The 19,286-nt window shown below is 30.6% G+C and overlaps 5 protein-coding genes across 5 annotated transcripts in view; 2 read left to right on the top strand and 3 right to left on the bottom strand.

Moving 5' to 3' along the window:
- Window positions 1-4,805, bottom strand: part of LOC125070560 (epidermal growth factor receptor substrate 15-like 1) — a 36,237-nt gene extending 31,432 nt beyond the window's left edge. Inside the window, exons 1-3 of the mRNA XM_047680473.1 lie at window positions 4,734-4,805; window positions 4,237-4,281; window positions 3,108-3,242 (exon numbers count right to left, since the gene is read on the bottom strand). Of these exons, the coding sequence (XP_047536429.1) occupies window positions 3,108-3,242; window positions 4,237-4,281; window positions 4,734-4,760 (207 nt within the window). The 5' untranslated portion in view covers window positions 4,761-4,805. The remainder of the gene's footprint in view (window positions 1-3,107; window positions 3,243-4,236; window positions 4,282-4,733) is intronic.
- A 249-nt stretch (window positions 4,806-5,054) lies between these two features.
- Window positions 5,055-6,539, bottom strand: LOC125070617 (glutathione S-transferase E14-like). The gene is made up of 5 exons (XM_047680565.1): window positions 6,491-6,539; window positions 6,029-6,182; window positions 5,607-5,804; window positions 5,327-5,437; window positions 5,055-5,246 (listed from the first exon to the last, which is right to left on the bottom strand). The coding sequence occupies exons 1-5, from the start codon at window positions 6,520-6,522 to the stop codon at window positions 5,055-5,057; spliced, it is 687 nt and encodes a 228-aa protein (XP_047536521.1). The 5' UTR covers window positions 6,523-6,539.
- Window positions 6,540-6,985: 446 nt separating this feature from the next.
- LOC125070564 (glutathione S-transferase 1-like) lies at window positions 6,986-10,130 on the top strand. Its single transcript, XM_047680477.1, has 7 exons — window positions 6,986-7,054; window positions 7,208-7,346; window positions 7,917-7,975; window positions 8,053-8,194; window positions 9,017-9,210; window positions 9,663-9,760; window positions 9,964-10,130. The coding sequence occupies exons 1-7, from the start codon at window positions 7,014-7,016 to the stop codon at window positions 10,056-10,058; spliced, it is 768 nt and encodes a 255-aa protein (XP_047536433.1). The 5' UTR covers window positions 6,986-7,013; the 3' UTR covers window positions 10,059-10,130.
- A 950-nt stretch (window positions 10,131-11,080) lies between these two features.
- Window positions 11,081-14,235, top strand: LOC125070563. Its single transcript, XM_047680476.1, has one exon. The coding sequence runs from the start codon at window positions 11,425-11,427 to the stop codon at window positions 12,724-12,726; it is 1,302 nt and encodes a 433-aa protein (XP_047536432.1). The 5' UTR covers window positions 11,081-11,424; the 3' UTR covers window positions 12,727-14,235.
- Window positions 14,236-16,105: 1,870 nt separating this feature from the next.
- LOC125070562 (dnaJ homolog subfamily C member 2) lies at window positions 16,106-19,125 on the bottom strand. Its single transcript, XM_047680475.1, has 2 exons — window positions 18,005-19,125; window positions 16,106-17,904 (listed from the first exon to the last, which is right to left on the bottom strand). The coding sequence occupies exons 1-2, from the start codon at window positions 18,872-18,874 to the stop codon at window positions 16,915-16,917; spliced, it is 1,860 nt and encodes a 619-aa protein (XP_047536431.1). The 5' UTR covers window positions 18,875-19,125; the 3' UTR covers window positions 16,106-16,914.
- Between the last annotated feature and the right edge of the window lie 161 nt (window positions 19,126-19,286).

Here is a 19,286-nt window from a genome sequence, read left to right as displayed (position 1 = left end):
AAAATCCACCCCTAATAGTTATTACATTATTGACATATATGTATGATAGCAAATTACATTTATCATCCTAAAAAATCTATTGTAAATATAAAATGAGAACGTTTTCCTTTTTTATTTTAGACAACAGGCTTACCCTTTACCACAGAGTTACCTTTTAGTAAACTGATGAAGTCTAAGATGGAACCCGCTTGTTAAAAGATGCCTGAATAAGCATCAAGAATAAACACTATTGCCTTGAAGTTAACCCAATTGTTACACTATCTAATTACGTAGTTTGAAAGCTCAAATAACTGAAAATATAAAAAGAAACCGACTGTAACGGTTTAGATGTGTTTGGCGGAAGATGTTTATCATCCCTTATTCTCCTGTAGGCCCTCGAATGGGCTGAGACGGCCCTGCTATTCTCTAATGATCCGACCCAGGATATCTCGATCTGGTCTCGACCTCATGAGCCAGTAGCCACTAGACCAACGAAGCAGATCAATGATGTCATCATAACATAACATTACTATTTGTTACGCACGTTTAGAAATAGTTAAGAAAGCCGAGGTCCTTTGACCTTGCGCGTCGCCGACCGTCTACCATTTAGTAGCAATAACTCTTTATTAATTCAAATAGAATTGAAGCGACACTCTCTTAAATTTATTCTTGTACACTGATTTCAATAAATAAATTATCATTCTTATTGCGTCTTAGTGAGTATCACTCTTACGTAAGCTTAAAAAGTTGTTAATAAATGTATGGTTTTTTTTTTTGGATTAATGTTGGAATTTATTAAAGTGTTTTTATATTTGCGAACTATCTTATTAATGTAGAAAATAAATATTGATTTAGAATCATATTTCCTTATATTACATTTTGACGTAGCCTTGTTTAAGGTAATCTTACATATTTGTTATCTATACCACAACATTGCTGTACATTGACTTTGTGTTTAATTTAAAATGATAAAATTTAAACCTCCTTCTCAATATTGAATCACACAGAGCACTTGAATCACACAGATGTCCCAAATAAATGCAAAATTGGAACTACCTATAACTGAAATTTTAAACTAGAAGATGAAGTTAACCCTTAAAAAATCATTGACTTGAAGAATTTATTTATAAAAATCCGTCTGGAAAATGTTCTCTCATATTATAGGTATTAAGTGAATTATCATTGAAGAAATATTCGCAATTCAGATCAATAAAATAATATTACACAATAAACTGAACTACTTGATCAATGGCAACACTAAAACATTTTTATTATCCAACCACATTTTGCATAAAATAATTTCTGATGTACGAACTTTATCACTCAGCTGATATTCGTAATACATGATATTATAAATATGATAGTCGTAAAATTTAACATATACATGAAGGCCGCAATGTTATAAGCAAAAGCAAAACTTGCAAGCTGATCCTACAAATTTATACCATTAAAGGAATATTTTATTGATTAATAAATACAATAGTAAAACATTTTAGTATTCTATATCTAAAATGGAATACTATAATACTTTATTAATATTGCTTTGCATGCCAGTCTTAGTGGATACCAGCTATTTGCTAGACATTCAACTGTCAATCAAAATTACTATCTTATCTGTTATTATTTAATGTTAAATCGGATTCATTATTGTACGTCCATAAAAGAGGATTATATGTTCGACTTCAGATTGATTTTTATATAAAGGAAACAATTGATTTATTTTTAACTGAAATTGGTCCATTTTTTACTTTTTTTTTTATAAATATCCTTTATTAGATAAACATTTTAGTAGATTTATTATAACCTCTTAAAACCATGATCTGAGTATTACCACTATGATAGAACAGAATGGGAAATTAAAATTTCTTTGTAGCTACTATTGATTGGATTTAAAACTTATGTGATTACATAAAATCAAAAATTCAAGTTAAAAATTATTATAAATAAAATTAAAGTCTTAGAAATAAAAATATCTATCCCATATTTATTCAACCTTGAGAGATGTTTCTCAAATATTAAGTGGGACTAAACTGAACAAATTTTCCAAATCTTTTCTTATATTAGTTCTGAGCATTTAAAGCATGTTTCAATGAAATTTCACATTCATAAACACATGTATAACATATCTATACAATGTTATTATATGTACTATATTATGTTCTTGAATATAACCAGTAATATAAATGTATGATAAAAAAGCCTAACACAAATAGTAATCTAATGTTTGAAAGATTATTTACATGTACAATAAAGTTCAGAAACAAATAAGAAGGTACCTATTAGATAAGATAACATCTAAATTTTTCTGATACACATACATTTCTTTAAATAATATTCTGTACAAATTTATCCACAATATTTTTTTATAAATTATTCTCCTAAAATCTTGGGACAATAAAATTCTCTCTCCAACTAATTCATCAAGCATAATTTCAAATTAAAAAAAAGAAAAATGTCGTAATGATAGAGTATCACAATTTCTTATAAACAGAGAATATGTATATCTATAATTAGTAATGGCTTAGTCTATTGCCATTCATTAATTGCCACCTCATATGCACTTGCCTTTATAATGAACTTATGTCCCTAGTAATAGAGTTACTCTGGCACAATTAACCTTTAGAGTGAACCAAAGCTTGACTGACCATAACATAAGCAAATTCAAGTGCCTATCTAGAGCCTTATTGTTACCGTAAGTAGAATAGAATTCATATTTTAAAAAAAAAAAATTGTATCATATCTACCCACCAAAGCTTTGATAAGGTTGCCACTAAACTGACAAATTATAAAAAGACCTTAGATGCAAATAATAATATTATGTTAATATAATTTCCATTTCCCTACAATAGACAGTAGTGGTATACAGGGCAATAGTAGACAATTCATTATTGAATTTTTATAAATAATATAAAATTGTATAGGAAAACACAGGCACAATACTACTGTAATTGTTATGTCTTGTAGAACACCTCATAGATTATCATTTATCTGCGTATATCACTTCAATGTGAACATGGAAAATCCCATACATTTATAGTATTTATGAAAAGAAAGGAAAGTACATTAACGTAACATCATTAAACAACCAACATCAAATGGATCCATTAGGTAATTTTATAGCCACTTACTTTGTCCAAATATCCCTTTCCAGTAGGATCTGACTGGTCCCATATTTTGCTAAGTACCACATCGCTGAGGCGTGACTTTTTAAGGAATCGGGCAGCATCCAAAGCTTGTATAGCTCCTGTGCCATTTGGGTCTACCTGCAATATTCATTAAAGATATATTACTCTTAGGAAAAACATTTTGAATACCATTTGTTATGCATCAACATTTGAATACCAATAAATACATGTTATATGAAAAAGACTTCAATAGAATAACAATAACATCACCAGCATGAAAAATCAATACAACTAACTTTGGGCGAGATCACGTCTATATATATAGTGTTTAGGTGCAGTTCAGATAGTATTTATAAATAATATTCAATTCAAGTTGAAAAACTATAAATCTATGATAAGATTTGTTCAATCTAAGGATATAACATTTTTCAATAAATCTTATATGTAACTAGAAAATTAAAGCACAATAAAAATGAACATTAACAAGATAGAACTCTAAAGCAGAAGTTACTTCAGAGTTTAATTTAACTTATTTTTTATATGTATAATTATATTACATCCAACTAAGTAATTAGCATTTATTATTACATAAACTTTAACAAGATCCTATAATGAATGCTAATATTCTACATGCAACTAATTCTAATAATTATAACAAGGGTAATCTTGTTTTAATGTTTCTAGAAGATACATCTACTGCCTCTTAAAAACAGATATTCCTAAAAATTTTAACTAATTTATTATAATTTATTCATCAAATATAATAACAGCAGATTGAGGAACATGGGTTTTTATCATTATCAAAACAACACTAATCCTCAAATTTTATCACACAGTATAAATCTTAAGCGATTGTGTAATCATAATTTTAAAGAATGTCTTTCGACTAAACTTCCTTCTAAGCTCCGGACTTTCAATATAATACGGAATATGATTTCAAACATTGTAAAGAGGCTTGAAGATAAAAATTATTGATTTTATAATTAATTGAATATATAAAAGTAGACAGATAGATACTAGCTTTTATTCACTAATCGATAACGAGTTTTTACTTTTGCATCCTACAGATTCACCAGTTCAAAATACGATGTAATTGCTAAGTGAAAAAGTCTGTTTGTTTCATTACACTTACTTGATGATAATACGCTTCGTATATAGCACTGTGGGTCCCTGCCACCTGCAATGGTTCAATCCACATTTTGAGAAGATTTCACAAAGCCAAATGTACACGAGTATTTATTTTACACGATTAATTTCTATCGTTATATGGGTGTGACATGTCTATACAGTTCATGACATTTAATGTTCGCGCAAAAACTATGGGATTTTACGGAGTAATCAGAAAATTAATAAAAAATAACTCGAATATACACCACTAAGAGTCACTACACTATTTATTTAAATAATAAATTAAAGTAGTAATTAAGAAAACCCATAGAAACTACAAGTTTTAACAGCAGTGGATCCGACTAGAGTCCTTAACACTTCGACATCGAATATAGTAATGTTCCGACTTCTTCTGTATCAATTGAACCACACTACATAGAAGATCATTTATTAAACTTTGTCTGAATTCGCGATTTTTTTTAATCTGCACTACACAAATAATTTAATTTGCGTTAATTCTACCTGAGTAGGAGAAGGCAAGGCAGCCATTTTTTACATCTCCTCGTTGACCAATCAATAGAGTCCATAGACAACTGAGATTTTGACATATCACATCACTTCAGTGATGTAGATTGTAGAATGCGAGATCATACTATAATCCATATTCTATAATATATATTATTATGAAAGAATAAAATCGATTTTATGTAGAAACAAAAAAATCAAATATATTCATTTGTATCTTAATTATTTTATGAATTATATTATATAATATAATATAGTAAATAAAACACAAGCAATAAGTCTTAAAATTTTTTTTAATGATTGTCATCAATTTTAATATTATGAACGTTCATTATTGATCGCGTCAATACACATGCGTAAGTTTACTAAGCCTCGTCTGTTGATATCATAAAATGGTAAACATTGAAAGTTCTCGATCCACTGTTTTACTCTTTTGTGTCGTTTTATTAAAGGAAACAATGGAAACATAGACGTCACAACAGCTACCGCACATATATCACATAAAAGCATCTGTAAAAAATAATTCATATAATGTGTTTTAGATAAAAGAGATTAGGATATAAGTGTTTTTAAATCGCATGATACGGCACCTTATTGCCTGCCAGCCAATTATCTTTTAAGTTGTATTCTAAATAATCCAAGGCAGTATACCACTCCTCGACCGTTGTCTCATTTACAGGCTGTCTTGCAAAATATTTTGACTAAAACATGTGATCTTATTAATTAAGTAAAAAAAATAATATAAACATCAAAAAATATAATTTATAGTGTATAAAAAATAACATTTATGTATGTAGGTATACTTTCATACTAAATAAAAATATTACCGTGATATTTAAATACTGCTACTGCTACTTGCCAGTAACTTACCATTATATAACTATCAATACGAAATAAAGTACTGGAATTGAAAAACAACATTTGATTAACTTTTGCTCTAAGTGCAGGATCTTGAGGATATAGGTCTTTATCATCGGCGATTTGACACAAATACAGAGCAATAGCATGGCTGTCAACTATTTTTAAATCGCCTACTTGCATTGCTGGTACCTTCTGCAGAGGATTTATCTAAAAGGAAAAAACTTTAGTGGCAATAAAAGTTAGTTGTAAAGTATACACAAAAAACTAAAATTTACAATAGTTAACTTATATTTTGAATGAGAATAATTAATATTGATGATATAAACTTTAAATGAAAATAACAGCACTAAAAAAATATAAATGTAACAGAATTAATCGTTGCATATTTAGAAAGAAATGTAAATTCAAAATATACTTAATTGCTATCTTACCTCTCGATAAAAATCAGTACGATTTTCATTTTTGAATAAATCGATTTTATGAAACTCGATATCGATATTTAAAATTGACGCTGTCATCATTACAAACCTAACTGGAGGAGAAACTTCGTCTCCGTAAAGAATAGGTTTAACATAGCTTGCTGTCCTGCCACAATTATTAAAAAAAATAAGGGCACTGAGTAAAAGCTAAATGCTATTATAATTTGTATAAAGATACCTGCATCTATTTAGTTTAAGGCTTTCTATAAAATAATTATTATTAAGTTCTTTATTTTAATATATTTACAAACTAACTTTAGCTTTAAAGGATTTTATATAGGTAGTTACGAATAATTTCAAAAGTCTTACATTGGAAACAAACGAATAGAATATAATATAATCTAAATAAAAACTTGCAAAAACAAATATAACAATTGCAATGTAATTTGATAATTGACTTCAGTAAGTACTTACTTGACATAACTTATACTGCAATATTGCAGCATTTTGGTAGGAATTGTTTTATTTAATACTCGAAACATTATAACATAAAAATGAAACGTAGTTCGTCTTTGCGTCCAACTAAACTACTGAATGCGAAAGATCGAATAGGGAATTCTAGACATTTAAATACATTAAAATTCACCCTGATCAGTAAACAGAAAAAAACCTTATAGACTACGGAAAGTTAGAAACAGTAACATTACTCAATTTACACATTCGAAAATGTTATTGGAATCATGTAAATAAAGATCTATTTCATATTTGGATATTTATCCTTTACAATAATAGAATAATTTCTAAAATCTCATAATGATTTAAAAAAACATCAATGTAGGTAACCTCTTTTCAAGAGTTGTCAAAAATGTAATGTCTTATGAATGCAGAAATTACATTTAATTTGCATTCAAAATTTTTATTCATATTTTATATTATTGTTTTAACTATCTTAATTTAATTTAAATCTTATTAATAATACATCGAAATTGTTATAGCAATGGGCATAGCTGGCAGTAAAACCTTGTCTACTACGCTTCAGTTAGTAACACTTACTTAGATTTCAAATATATTAAGGATATAAGTTTTATAAAACAGTAAGCTTATATAGATACGTTACTGCTGCACTTGAAACATATCGATTCGAACCTTTTTTTTTTACTAATTACTAATATTTCATGGAAATAAATTTAGCAACTGCACATTATGGAAGGCAGACCGAAGTCCCGCTTGTAGATCAGTGATGATGGCTTTAGATGCTATGAACTTGAGTCTAACTGAAGTAGATGTGGATATTGATAAAGATGAGCATAATCTCCCAGAAATCGTAGCTGTGAGTCACATTTTTATAAATATCTGATTTCTCTGTCAAGAGCGTTTTATAACGGTAGTCAATCGTCGAAATGATTCGGCAACCAGGAACACGCTCACACAGTCCCATACTACAACGTCTAGCCAGTAGCCTGGGTAAAACAAGAAATTCAAATTTAATTTCTATCATACTGGTTTTTCAATAATTTCTATACAGCTGACCTTTTTTTTCTGATTCTTTTGTTTCTCTTAGTAACGTCAAAAATTCATGCAATACTGCTATTTTTACATTACTTTAAATTGTTAACTCGTCGGAATTATGTTTTTTAGAATTTCTATTGTAAAGGCCCCTCTCTCGTGGAGGCCTCGGACCAGTCATATCATAAATGAAGGCTCCACTCTGATCTGTCCTATAACATGTCTTAGTCCACATCTGATAGGAGGCCCACGCCCACGAAGCAAATATTCCGCCACATCGCGTTCTGAAAACTGAATTCTATACATTCACACAATTTTTTTTTTTTAACGATTTTTTCTTTCGCATTGGAACTGTTATTAATATAGAGTTTAAAATGACTTGTTTTATCCTCAGATGAATCCTTTCAGAACATTACCTATTTTAAAAGATAGAGAATTAATTCTACGTGACAGGTAATTAACATATCAGCATTTGCTGTTAATAACTAAAATGATAACAAAGTTTTATAGAGGAAACTTTTGCTTTTTAGCCATGCAATTAGTACATATTTAGCTTCTCGGTATGATGAATCTGATAAAATATTACCTCAAGATCCAGCTGGACGTTCGCTAGTTGATCAATTGTTGCACTATAATAGTGGAATTCTACAGCCACGTTACTACGTGTCAGTGGTAAGTGATTTTATATTTTTTCTAAATACTATAGTTATAAATTATTTCTTTAAGAAATAGCTTCAATGGAGTTGATAGTGACAACGGTCTAATATTATGAGTGAAACAGATTACTATTTAGTTGTCTACCCATCTCAGTTATCAGTAGACTCAATGCAAGCAGTGATTGAAATTATTTCAATCTCACCGACGAATAACGAAGTTGGGGAAGGGTAGCCTTTAGGATTTTCTGTAGAGTTTTTCGCGGTCCACTCCACAAAATCTTTAATTAGCGTGTTTTCTCCGTAATTATACATGGTTTTGACAAGTAGAGCTTTCCGATGGGACTGGTGTACCAAATAAACATGTTAAAAGACGTCAGTGATTATGAAAAGGGCTTGGTTTTTTTCTGAAAAATCGCAATAAAAGTTAAGTGATTAGTAAAACTGAAATATTCCAGAAGATAAGCAAACTGAAGTGGTAGTGAGGCCTTACGCGTTTCGATTTGCTGTATATTTAATAACTGATGTAAAATATAATCCTGAAGATTAGTTTCAGTAGAATGCTTTAGGAAAGGTGCCATTTAAAGTTACCTAGATCTTAGTTCCAAGTTACTGAGACTATTCTAAATAAAGAATGAAAGACAAAGATTGGATTTTTTTAATTCTAAATATCATCTACATCCAAACGACGCGGAATGGTTTGTACATAGCTATAGGATATTATTTTTTTGATTTCTTGATCTTTTATCTTTTCTTATTAAATATCAGCGAAGCTGGGAGATAGCATCTGTTATATATATTTATTGAATTATTGAATAAATGCTTTTCTTTTTTTATTTAGTACCCAATTTTATACGAAAATTGCCGTTATGTAATGCCACAACCAATTGAAGATGTTGAAAAATCCTATCAAGATCTTGAAACAATGTTGACTGGGCACTTGTGGTTGAGTGGCTCGTGGTTGACCCTTGGTGACATCGCTGTTGCAGCTACCATTAGCACATTGGATGTTCTCGTTCCAGTAGACAAGCAAAGGTAAAATTTAATTTAAAAAAGTAAGCATCGTAGTTGTCATCCTCTTATTCGCAAATGTTGGAGAATGAATGAAGGCGTCTTTTGTCCATTAGACGTTATAAATATATTTAATTTTTCATCAAAAAAAATAAATCAACGAATAATATATGTAACGAACATAATTATAAAACTATTTTGTTGTAGGTATGTATCGTAACAATTTTTCAAGCGTAGTGATTTTGTTGGGACCCCCATGAAATTTAATTTAAACATCTTCAACGAATTAAATCGTTTTATTCAGTCAGAATAGCTGGATCAGCATTATCGATTGAAGTTTATTATTGGAAAGATCCGACAATAGTGTCATTTTATTTTAACAAATTTTAAGGCATGTACAATATTCATAATGTATAAAACAACCGTTTTATTTTTATTTGTCATATATAAAGTGTATGTTTATGTTTTTTAATTAGGTTTCCATTATTATCAAACTGGCTTTATCGGATGTCCGAACAGACCTTTTTTGTTACGGCAAACAAAAAAGGGCTTAGTGAGTTTACAAACAGAATAGGTCAGTCTAATGTTAATTTATTTTTATAAAATATTCTTTTTTACAATTTTTCTGGATTATCTGTTTATCGTATATATGTTTCACCACTATACCATTTATTCAGATAAACATTAATCATTTTATAATATATATTACTGTCGAAGTTTATTAATGAATCAAGAAGTATGTTAATGAATCAAGTTTTTTGTAAAAAATTGTTGCAGATACGGGAAAAATTTCAGGATTAAATGAGTTCAAGAAATGCCCTCGCAGTTCTTTAACGCGACGTTCAACAGGAGGAACATTATCAGAAACATGACTTAAAATATTGAAATACATTTTTGTCGTTTTCATTAAATAGAAAATGCAGTCAATAACTCTTTGCAAAGTAGTTCTGTTTTATTCTAATTTAACACTCTCCCACTAATCAAACAATCGATTTAGTTACGGCGATATTTATTGTAATATGGTACCGGTGCTGCCAGATGTACCTACGATTTAATTCCTACTTATACGATTTTGGAGTTATTTTATACACGTACGATTAAAATATCTTTACTTTGCGTGGAGGCAAAACTTGTTGCAAATATTGTTGTGTTCATAATAATTAAAAAGAATAATCGATAAATAATTTACATAAATCATACTCTTTCATTATCATCACTGTTTTTAATTCCCTCCTAACTTTACATCATATGCAAGGGCCCTGTATTAACTGTAAATAACGATCCAGTAAAATAATATACAGGTTTTAGACATATACTATTTATTGCAAAATCAAATCAATTTTATTAAAGTAAACTTCACAATGAAACGTTTTTTAATCGTCAATATTAAAATAATACCACCATTTCGGAAAGCAGCCTCCAGCGAGAAGAAACGGCAAGAAACTCGTATAGTTGCTCTTTTCAAATAAACAGATTTACAATGCTGTTGTTTAGAATAATTAGTGTTCTGTGATGGAACCCAAGCCTAAATCCTGGCGTTTTTTTCTAAAAAGTACTCTTTTAATGAATAATAACTATTCCTTACATTACCTATGAGCCACCAACCTTAGGAACTATGATGTTATGTCCCTTGTGCCTGTGATTACACTGGCTCACTCACCCTTCCGACCGGAACACAACAGTACAGAGTATTGTTATTTGGCGGTAGAATATCTTATGAGTGGGTGGTAACTACCCAGACGGGCTTGCACAAAGCCCTACCACCAAGCAATTTATATTAAGCTTTTACTTTATGAAGACGAATTTTTATTTAGGTAGTCCTCTGAAGACCTCCAATTCGAAATGTCTGGCAACCCTGTGTGGTACTTACCTACTTCAAATTGAAGAATTCACCTGTCATGATCAGTAGTGTCAACTATTTGGAATTCTTAATTATTCATGAATTTGTTGTGAAGAGGAGGGATGTGACATCGTAAAAGGCATAGCAAGGTGCAAGTTCAGTAATTAATTATGTAGATTATCAAAGCTATTGTTCGAAGATCGAGAAACATAAAAAGTGTTCGTTTATTCTCACGGAGCACGAAGAAAGTTCGTGCTTAATGTGAAAGGTATTTGTTGATAAGACTGTGTCGCATCATGAGTGTTCGTGTTATACATTAATATTATTACGTTGCAAAAGTTCCCACTCGTAATACCGACGTCGTGTTAATCTTGGAAAAATAAAGGCTGTTGACACGGATGTCGCGTTTAAAATCAAGTGACACCATGCCCAAGATCGGGCATGTGACGGATCTACGTGAACAGTGGCTGGTCCGGACCGATGGAGCATTAGCTCATCATCTACAAGATCGAGAAATCTCTTCGCATCTTTGCGAAAATAGGTATCGTAATCAGCAAATTCGGGAGGATTTTCCCGTTGCGTTAAATGAACAAAGAGATATAGAGCATGAGGTACGATTACGTGAGTTGGCACGACGTCGCCAGGCAGATATAGATTTAGAAATAGCGCGAGAAATGGCCGAAATTAACCTTCGCAGACAACATCGTCCTCCTCCAAACTATGACTCACATCCACCAAGTCCCAAACCAAGCTCTTCTAAAGCTCCTGCGGCCGCGCCGTCGGATATCGATCCTGAAGAATTGGGACTTTCTGCAACCGAAATTGAAGAAATGAGGCGTAGAATTGAACAGGAAGAGAGAGATGCAAGGCTAGCAAGACAACTCAGTCAAGAAAATCAAGGTCAAGATGCATTACTTTCTGATATGAAATGTGCAGTTGAAGCACAGGATGGGGAATTGGCCAGGCTGCTTCAGGAGAGAGAGTATAAAAAATTACAAAGAGCAAAAGAAAAAGCAAAGCAAAAAGCACTGTTAAAAAAACAGCAGCGACTTGCCCAGCAGCAAGTTCCTCCATCAGAACCACCTCAAACAACTCTTTGCGATGCTTACAGCAATCCAAGGGATCTTATAAGAGAGAATGGGTTAAGACTATGTAAGTCTGTGGATTCAGACCTCAATTATGTTGAGCCTTTTGAAAAAGAACATATTCAATCTAAAGAGAGTGCATTGTTATCCAAAGAATTATCTAAACAATATTATAAACAGGAAGCTGGTACTTCAAACAGTAATTTGAATATCTCTCACAAACATTCAAAATCATTTGACTCAGATACACCTAATTTTTCTAATTCTCATAAAACTTCCCTTCAACACCGACATCCTCCTCTTCCACCTTCATCTGGCAAAAAACCAAGATTCCCTGACCCAATCAGCATTAGGCCAGCTTCTCACTACCCAACAGACAATATTCTGTCAGGAATCGATAACCATAATACATCTATGCCAAACAGTCTCAGTGAAAACAACAATTTGTATACCTCAACATATCCCCCCGATAATACACCTCAGCAAAGCTATGAAAGGCCTGATCCTTCAAAGAGATTGTCAGTCATATCAGATATAACAGCGGAAGACCTAGCAAAAAAAAAGATTAAGCAGGCTGACATGCATAAGAAAAGACGAGGATGCAAGATACAATAACACATTAATAGTCAGTGGGACATGAAACAATTAATCACTCATTTGGTAATGTTACAGTTATAATTAATAAATTGAATTGCCACTTTGATGGCCACTTATAATACATACAAAAATTAGAGTAAAAGTTAAAATTTATTTAATTATCTCACAGAATTGATCTTTTTTATTGGTTTATAAATTTTAATGGTTAATTTATACAGTCAGTGAAAGTCTATTTGTTGCATTAGTAATGGTTTCTTTCTTACAATTGTCCAAGTTATAAATATAATTTTTTATATGGTATGTATCAGCTAAGTTTATAATGGAGCTGATTAATAATATTTTTTTTAGTTTAATTAATTATAAGACTTTATTTATTCTTTATTTAATCTGTAGCAGTACCTGCAGAAAAGGAACCAATGAGCCATTTTTTTTAATTAACGGGACAAATGTGCCGTATTATTTTATAAGAATAATAGTTTTTAATTTTACATTCCAAATTTGTGATTTCTCTCATTTAAATATTTTTGATCTCTATAATATGCTGATTGTACACAAACCAGGTGCTCTTTTTAATCTTAATTTTTATATGATGAAGACTTTTGTACTCACTATTTTTATTCCATTAAAAATATTACTTTTTTTATTCAAGAAGAATTTAAAAACTAGTATTATGATTATAAACAAAACATGATAAGAATCTCCTAAATTGGTATTGAATTATTATTTTAAAATTGTTTTTTTTTTATTCATAGATTCAATTAAACTAAGAAGTTTAATACTTTATAACTTTTATTATTAGTACTTAATTATTGAAATTTCTATAAACTTAAGACTGATTAAAAATTACCTTTATTGACAGAGTATTAAAAGAATAGTCTATCTACAGTCTACACATTACTTATATATATATATTTTTTTTCTATCGAAATAATTCAATTTGGTGGTGCTCTTGTATTTTTTAAACTTCAAAATGTTAAGTTCTATACCATATTGCTCTCTCGAATTTATTATTAATAATATGAGAAAAATAACATAGTATGTAAGTTTTTTATTAATTACATATTAAATGTGAAATGAATGTTTTATTAGAAAAGAATATTTCTTAAATAACTCTTTAATCTCGATGACTACAACAAGAACAAAGACTACTAGGAATAGATGTAATAATACTGAAATATATATTATAACTAACCACATTCATAGCAAAATTGTCATTGCATATAAATACATAATCTCTATTAGTCACGGAATATGTAATACATTCTGTGAATACAGTGTTTCCTATTATTATACCACAATTCCAATGTTCATAAGTATCAATTTTAGTATGCTATATGTGTACCTAAATATATATATTTAAATCATACTAGATAAATTATTTACTCTGGAATCAAGACGTTAGTTGAAATCATTTAGACATATCATATGTAAAACTTTCATTTTACAAATAATTATTATTACTTTAAGTAATGATTAGCTTTAACTGCAATCTATGGCCTTTATCGTGCCTTAAGGGAACCGAACCAAACTCGAATGATGTTTAATTTAATTTTTATGAATAATAATAATTATTACATTACATGTGTGTTTTATTTATTTTTAACGTATTTTTCTTATGGTATTAATTGATTATAGCTAAGTCTTCACCTCATGATATTAACTAAGTAAATATGATTTAGTATACAAAACGCAATACTTAAATACTCTATGGTTCAGTGGCGTCATGAGAATTAAAAGGGAAAGGTGAAAGGTCAAACGTTTTACCGCGCTCGTCCACTCGTGCGTTTGTGGAGTGAATCATATAATTTAATTATTTCTAATGTTTCCGCTTTCGTTTAATTTATTGTTAGAATTACGTGCTTCTTTATTAATACTATATTATTGTATAATATTCGAGCTTTTGAAAAGAGGTCCCTGGGAAACTTTTTATCACATTACTAATCGTCTTGAGTCGCTAAGGTTCAGTGATCGATATAACAGTCTTAAACGTTACTTTCGCAAATTCGATCAGATTAACCATTAGATATGACTAAAGAAACAGGCGTATGAATAATATGAATACAGATAACTTCACGAAGAGTGATTTATAGTACCGTAACGCCATTTAAATATAACTCTAGTGCTAAGTACTCAAACTCAAATTCCTTTATTCAACATAGAAGCATTACACTTTCATATTTATGGTCAAATTAAACACTACCACCGGTTCGGAAAAAGTAACACCCTGGCCTGAGAAGAACCGGCGAAAGAAACTCAGCGGGTCTTTTTTTTTTGTCAAATTAATTACATATATAATTGTATATGAATAGAAACAGCCAGGAGGCGATCGTTTCATTCACAAGGTGTGCTATCAAATATAAAGTCACTAAGTGTAACCTTTAGCACACAAGCCTTCCTTAACATTTTTTTTTAAATTTGGCAACAGAAGCATTTTGAACGCTTTCTGGGATCCTGTTGTAGAAGCGTAGAAATCAAAACCAATTGTGTAATATTATGCGTATAACTACTTTATTTCGATATCTATAATAAATTAGAGGACTATTGAAATGATTTTGTTGGAGACTAGGACTTGCGTTAGCAAGTTTAAGATTCGGATAGAAGGTCCTATGTATTGCTATAGTTTAAAAAAAAACATTCCTTACTATAATAATAAGGGATTGTTAGATCTGCGCAGGGTTTATTAAAATGTTTAACATTACATATTACTTCTACACATAGTTAAACAAAAATGATGGTAGGGCCACTTAGAGGCCTCTAGGTAATGGACGTCTCGGCAGCTCTTAACTATCACAATGATTGACCGATAGTCAAACTCTTATTACGAAGATACCTATGCTATTCGAATAGGAGAAATATTTATCTACAATCAATAAAAAATAATTTAATCTATCCTATTACTACAAAATTTGTGGACCTCAAGAAGGGTCCACAAATTTTGTAAGAATTTCCTCTTACGTAAAAAAAAAAAATATTTTCAATTTGACATTGAAAATGAAATTTGCACTAATTTAAAAAATCATATTCGGGCTCAGCTTCTCATAATTTCTAAGTGCCGTAATTTCAAGAAAAAAAGGTGTGTGGAATCATAACTACAGTCTAATCATCAAATTCCTGATTGACTTTTATTTGAAATTACAAGAAAAAATTCTTTGATGCTTGATATTTTTTTACTACCTATTACAGTATTTAATTGTATGACACTGATTATAAGTTTTCTTGGTCATGGGCCAGATTGTAGCTAATAGACGCTGTAAGTGTAATAACTATTAATACACTAGTATTTTGTTTTGGTTTTTTGAAAATTAATTGAAAATAAATGACAACATTGGTGGTCTACTATACTAGCAATTAGGATGCTGTAATTTATTAACCTCATCAAGGGAAATAAAAGACAATGTTAAATTACCAATTGACTATGTTAATTCATCACAAAGTAAACATAAATACAAAAATATGCCTAGTGTGTTGTCTCATATAGAAGTGGTTCAAATCCGCCAATGCATTAATCACCTGTACCTACAAGAGACTGTATACAATATCTATGAGACAGTATTACACTGGAGCTGATATTATGTTTGATTAAATTCAGATGCGCGAAATTACCAAATTATTGTACTTTTAAGGATTATTTACAAACAAAATAAAAGAAATTCAGTCAAATAAAACACTATCAAATAAAATTTGGAAATTTTATAAATATTAAATGGCTCACTAAAAATTAATCATGTATACATGTTCTAAGTTATTTCTATTACAAAAAAAATATATACTATAGTTATCATAATTAAGAAAATAGGTTAAAAAACAATCTCAATAAATGTGAAAAAACATGAGATTACATTGTTTGTATTGGTATAACTGGAAAAATACTAAAATGGTATATACTTATGCATATTTAACGGTGTACTTGGAAGTTAAGTATTTTCTCCAAATTAATTAGACGGAAAAACTTTTCACATTCGGTATTTTGTTTATAATATATGCTTTTCAGAATATAATTTTAATTACCTAATAAAAATTATGCGAGAAGATTAACCATTTTATTCATATATTAACCATTATATTGAGTTTATCTTATGTAAAATCATATTATATGCTGAACTTTCTTTATTTTAAAGTGTTGAAATAATTCAATGTGCAGATATTTTTAGCTTTGTTGAAATTGTCATTTATAATTTGATAGTGAACTAATGCTGTTATTAAATGTTATTTAGATATATTGGCGGCTTGTTTCTTGGCTTTAACTAATTCAACTAATTCCTTGTACCTTTTCATGCAGTCTTTTTTGGATCGGTTTGGAATACAATCTGCAATTTTATCCCATCGCTCTGGTGTGCTCACTGGGAATGTTTTAATGGCTTGCTCTAAAAGCTCCTGCTCAGTTTTAGTCCATGGCTTTTCATCTTTAACTTCTTTCTCTTTAACATCGCCATTAATTTTTGGTCGAGCTGTACCATTCACTAGCTTAGGAGTATCATTCTTTGAAATACTATTGTCATCAACAACATTAACAACTTTCTTTTTGTCTTTTTCAAACTGATCGAAGGCTTCCTCATTTGCTGCTTTTTTAAGACTGCTCTTTGAAAAATCTGAACTCTGCAAGTCCTTAGCTTTATTCAAAACTTCCTTTGCATTAAAACGTCTATCATCTGTAAATGTTCCATGTTGATTTAAGAAATTGGCAACTACATCCCACCTCTGGTTTGTACCAGCAGGAAACAGGTTTACAGCTTTAATAAGTAACTGCGTTGAATCGACAGACCACTCTAGAGGAGCTTTTAATGCTGCATTTTTTTTTATTTTCTGCTCTTCCGCCTTCTTTGTTTCAAATAAAGCCCTACGTTCTGCTTCAAGTTTATCTTCAGAGTCTTTAACTGCATTTAGGAATGCCTCTCGACCAGTAACTTCCAAATCTTTTGTTAAATCCTGTAATTCAACAGTTTTCAACATTTCACAAATTTTCTCAACTGCTGCCATATGTGACACAGTCTCATCATCATTTTCAGCATAGTAATTATTAGCTTTGCATAGGTCTCTAAATGTCTTCCTCTCCTTACGCAGGTTCTTCTTTATGAGTTCCCTCTCAGCTCTTGCTGCATCTAATCTTGCTCTTTCTGCCTCCTCTGCCTTCTGCTTGGCGATCTGTGCCTCTTTAATTATTCTTTCTTCTTCTGCTTTTTTAGCTTGTATTGCATCCTGAAAATAGAAATAATTTTTTTTATGATAAATCTAATCATTTTACATAACATAACAGTTTTATACAGTGAAAATTTAAATAATTTGCTTTTTAAATTACCTGTCTAGCACGCTTAGCAGCTAATTTCTTGTCTTTATCTTCTTGTTTGAAACGCTGTATCCTGGGGTCATTTGCATATGCTAAATCTACAAGACTACGTATTCTTGCCATTTCTTCTTTTTTTAGTTTTGCACGAGCTGCCTTATTTTGTTTCTCTATCCATCTACGTTCTTCTCTATCAGACCCTTTTTCCTTTTCCTCTTCATCTAAATAAGAAAACTCACGCCAAGAATCGAATTCATACCAGAATGAGTAAAACTTTTCAACAAATTCACGGGGGCTGTTTTCATCACCCAATAGAGGTGCGTTCCTTTTCTCAGACCAACGAGCATTAATTTCGAAGTACTTGGCAAAAGTTTCAAAAAATCCATCTTTTTTAACTTCACTCGAAGTCGGTACAGAATCATCAAACTCGGGGTCAACAGAATCATAAGATCGTCTACTTTTTGGTGTCCCAAGAATTTCGTAGGCTTTAGTAATGCATGTGAAATAATCATCGTCACTTCTTACCTCTTCGCCCAGCGCTTTGCGCTTGTCCGGGTGATGCTTCAGCACCTTCTGTCGGTAGGCACGTTTAATATCATCATCCGTAGCTTCGTAACGTAACCTTTTAATACCTAAAACAGCGTAGTGATCTTGCTTCTTCCACTCCTTGGGATCTAGGCTTCGAAGATATTCAACATCGTCTTCAAACACTATTTCTTCGGCCTTATCTTTTGATTTTGATGTGAACAATAATGTATCCTCACCGTGACATTTTATATTATAATATCGAAGGAACGCACCACCTGCACATTCTACTTTCCGTTTTGTAAACGGGTATGGTATACCTACGACCCGACAATTATTCTCAGTTTCTCCCTCGGTCATTGTTTATATAATTTATACAATAAATACGAGCTCGTTAACATAACCTAAAAGAAGATTATCAGCAAAATGTCAAGTACACGTTGTTATCACTATAAAACGTTATAAACAATATACTCAAAAGAGAAGAGAAACTACAATAAAATTACTATGTTAAATGTTATCGTTATGACGAAAACATTATATTTTATAAAATGTTGAACGCGCCATAGAAATATATTCCATACGAGTTCGACATTATCTATGTAGGTGAACAAAAATGAACGATTGCACAAAATTGAGCTGAAAGTCGTTGGATAGAAAATGTCGTGCGATAGATTAAATTTCACAAGATATACAGATACAAAAATAATTGCTTGCTGGTAGCCCATAAAAGCAGCTACCAGCTGACATATTTCGTTACCTGTATTTAATT

The sequence above is a fragment of the Vanessa atalanta genome, chromosome 17, assembly GCF_905147765.1.
Source record: "Vanessa atalanta chromosome 17, ilVanAtal1.2, whole genome shotgun sequence".
Lineage (NCBI taxonomy): Eukaryota > Metazoa > Arthropoda > Insecta > Lepidoptera > Nymphalidae > Vanessa > Vanessa atalanta.
The sequence above is the reverse complement of the archived record's forward strand: the minus strand, read 5'-3'. Positions and strand labels throughout refer to the sequence as shown.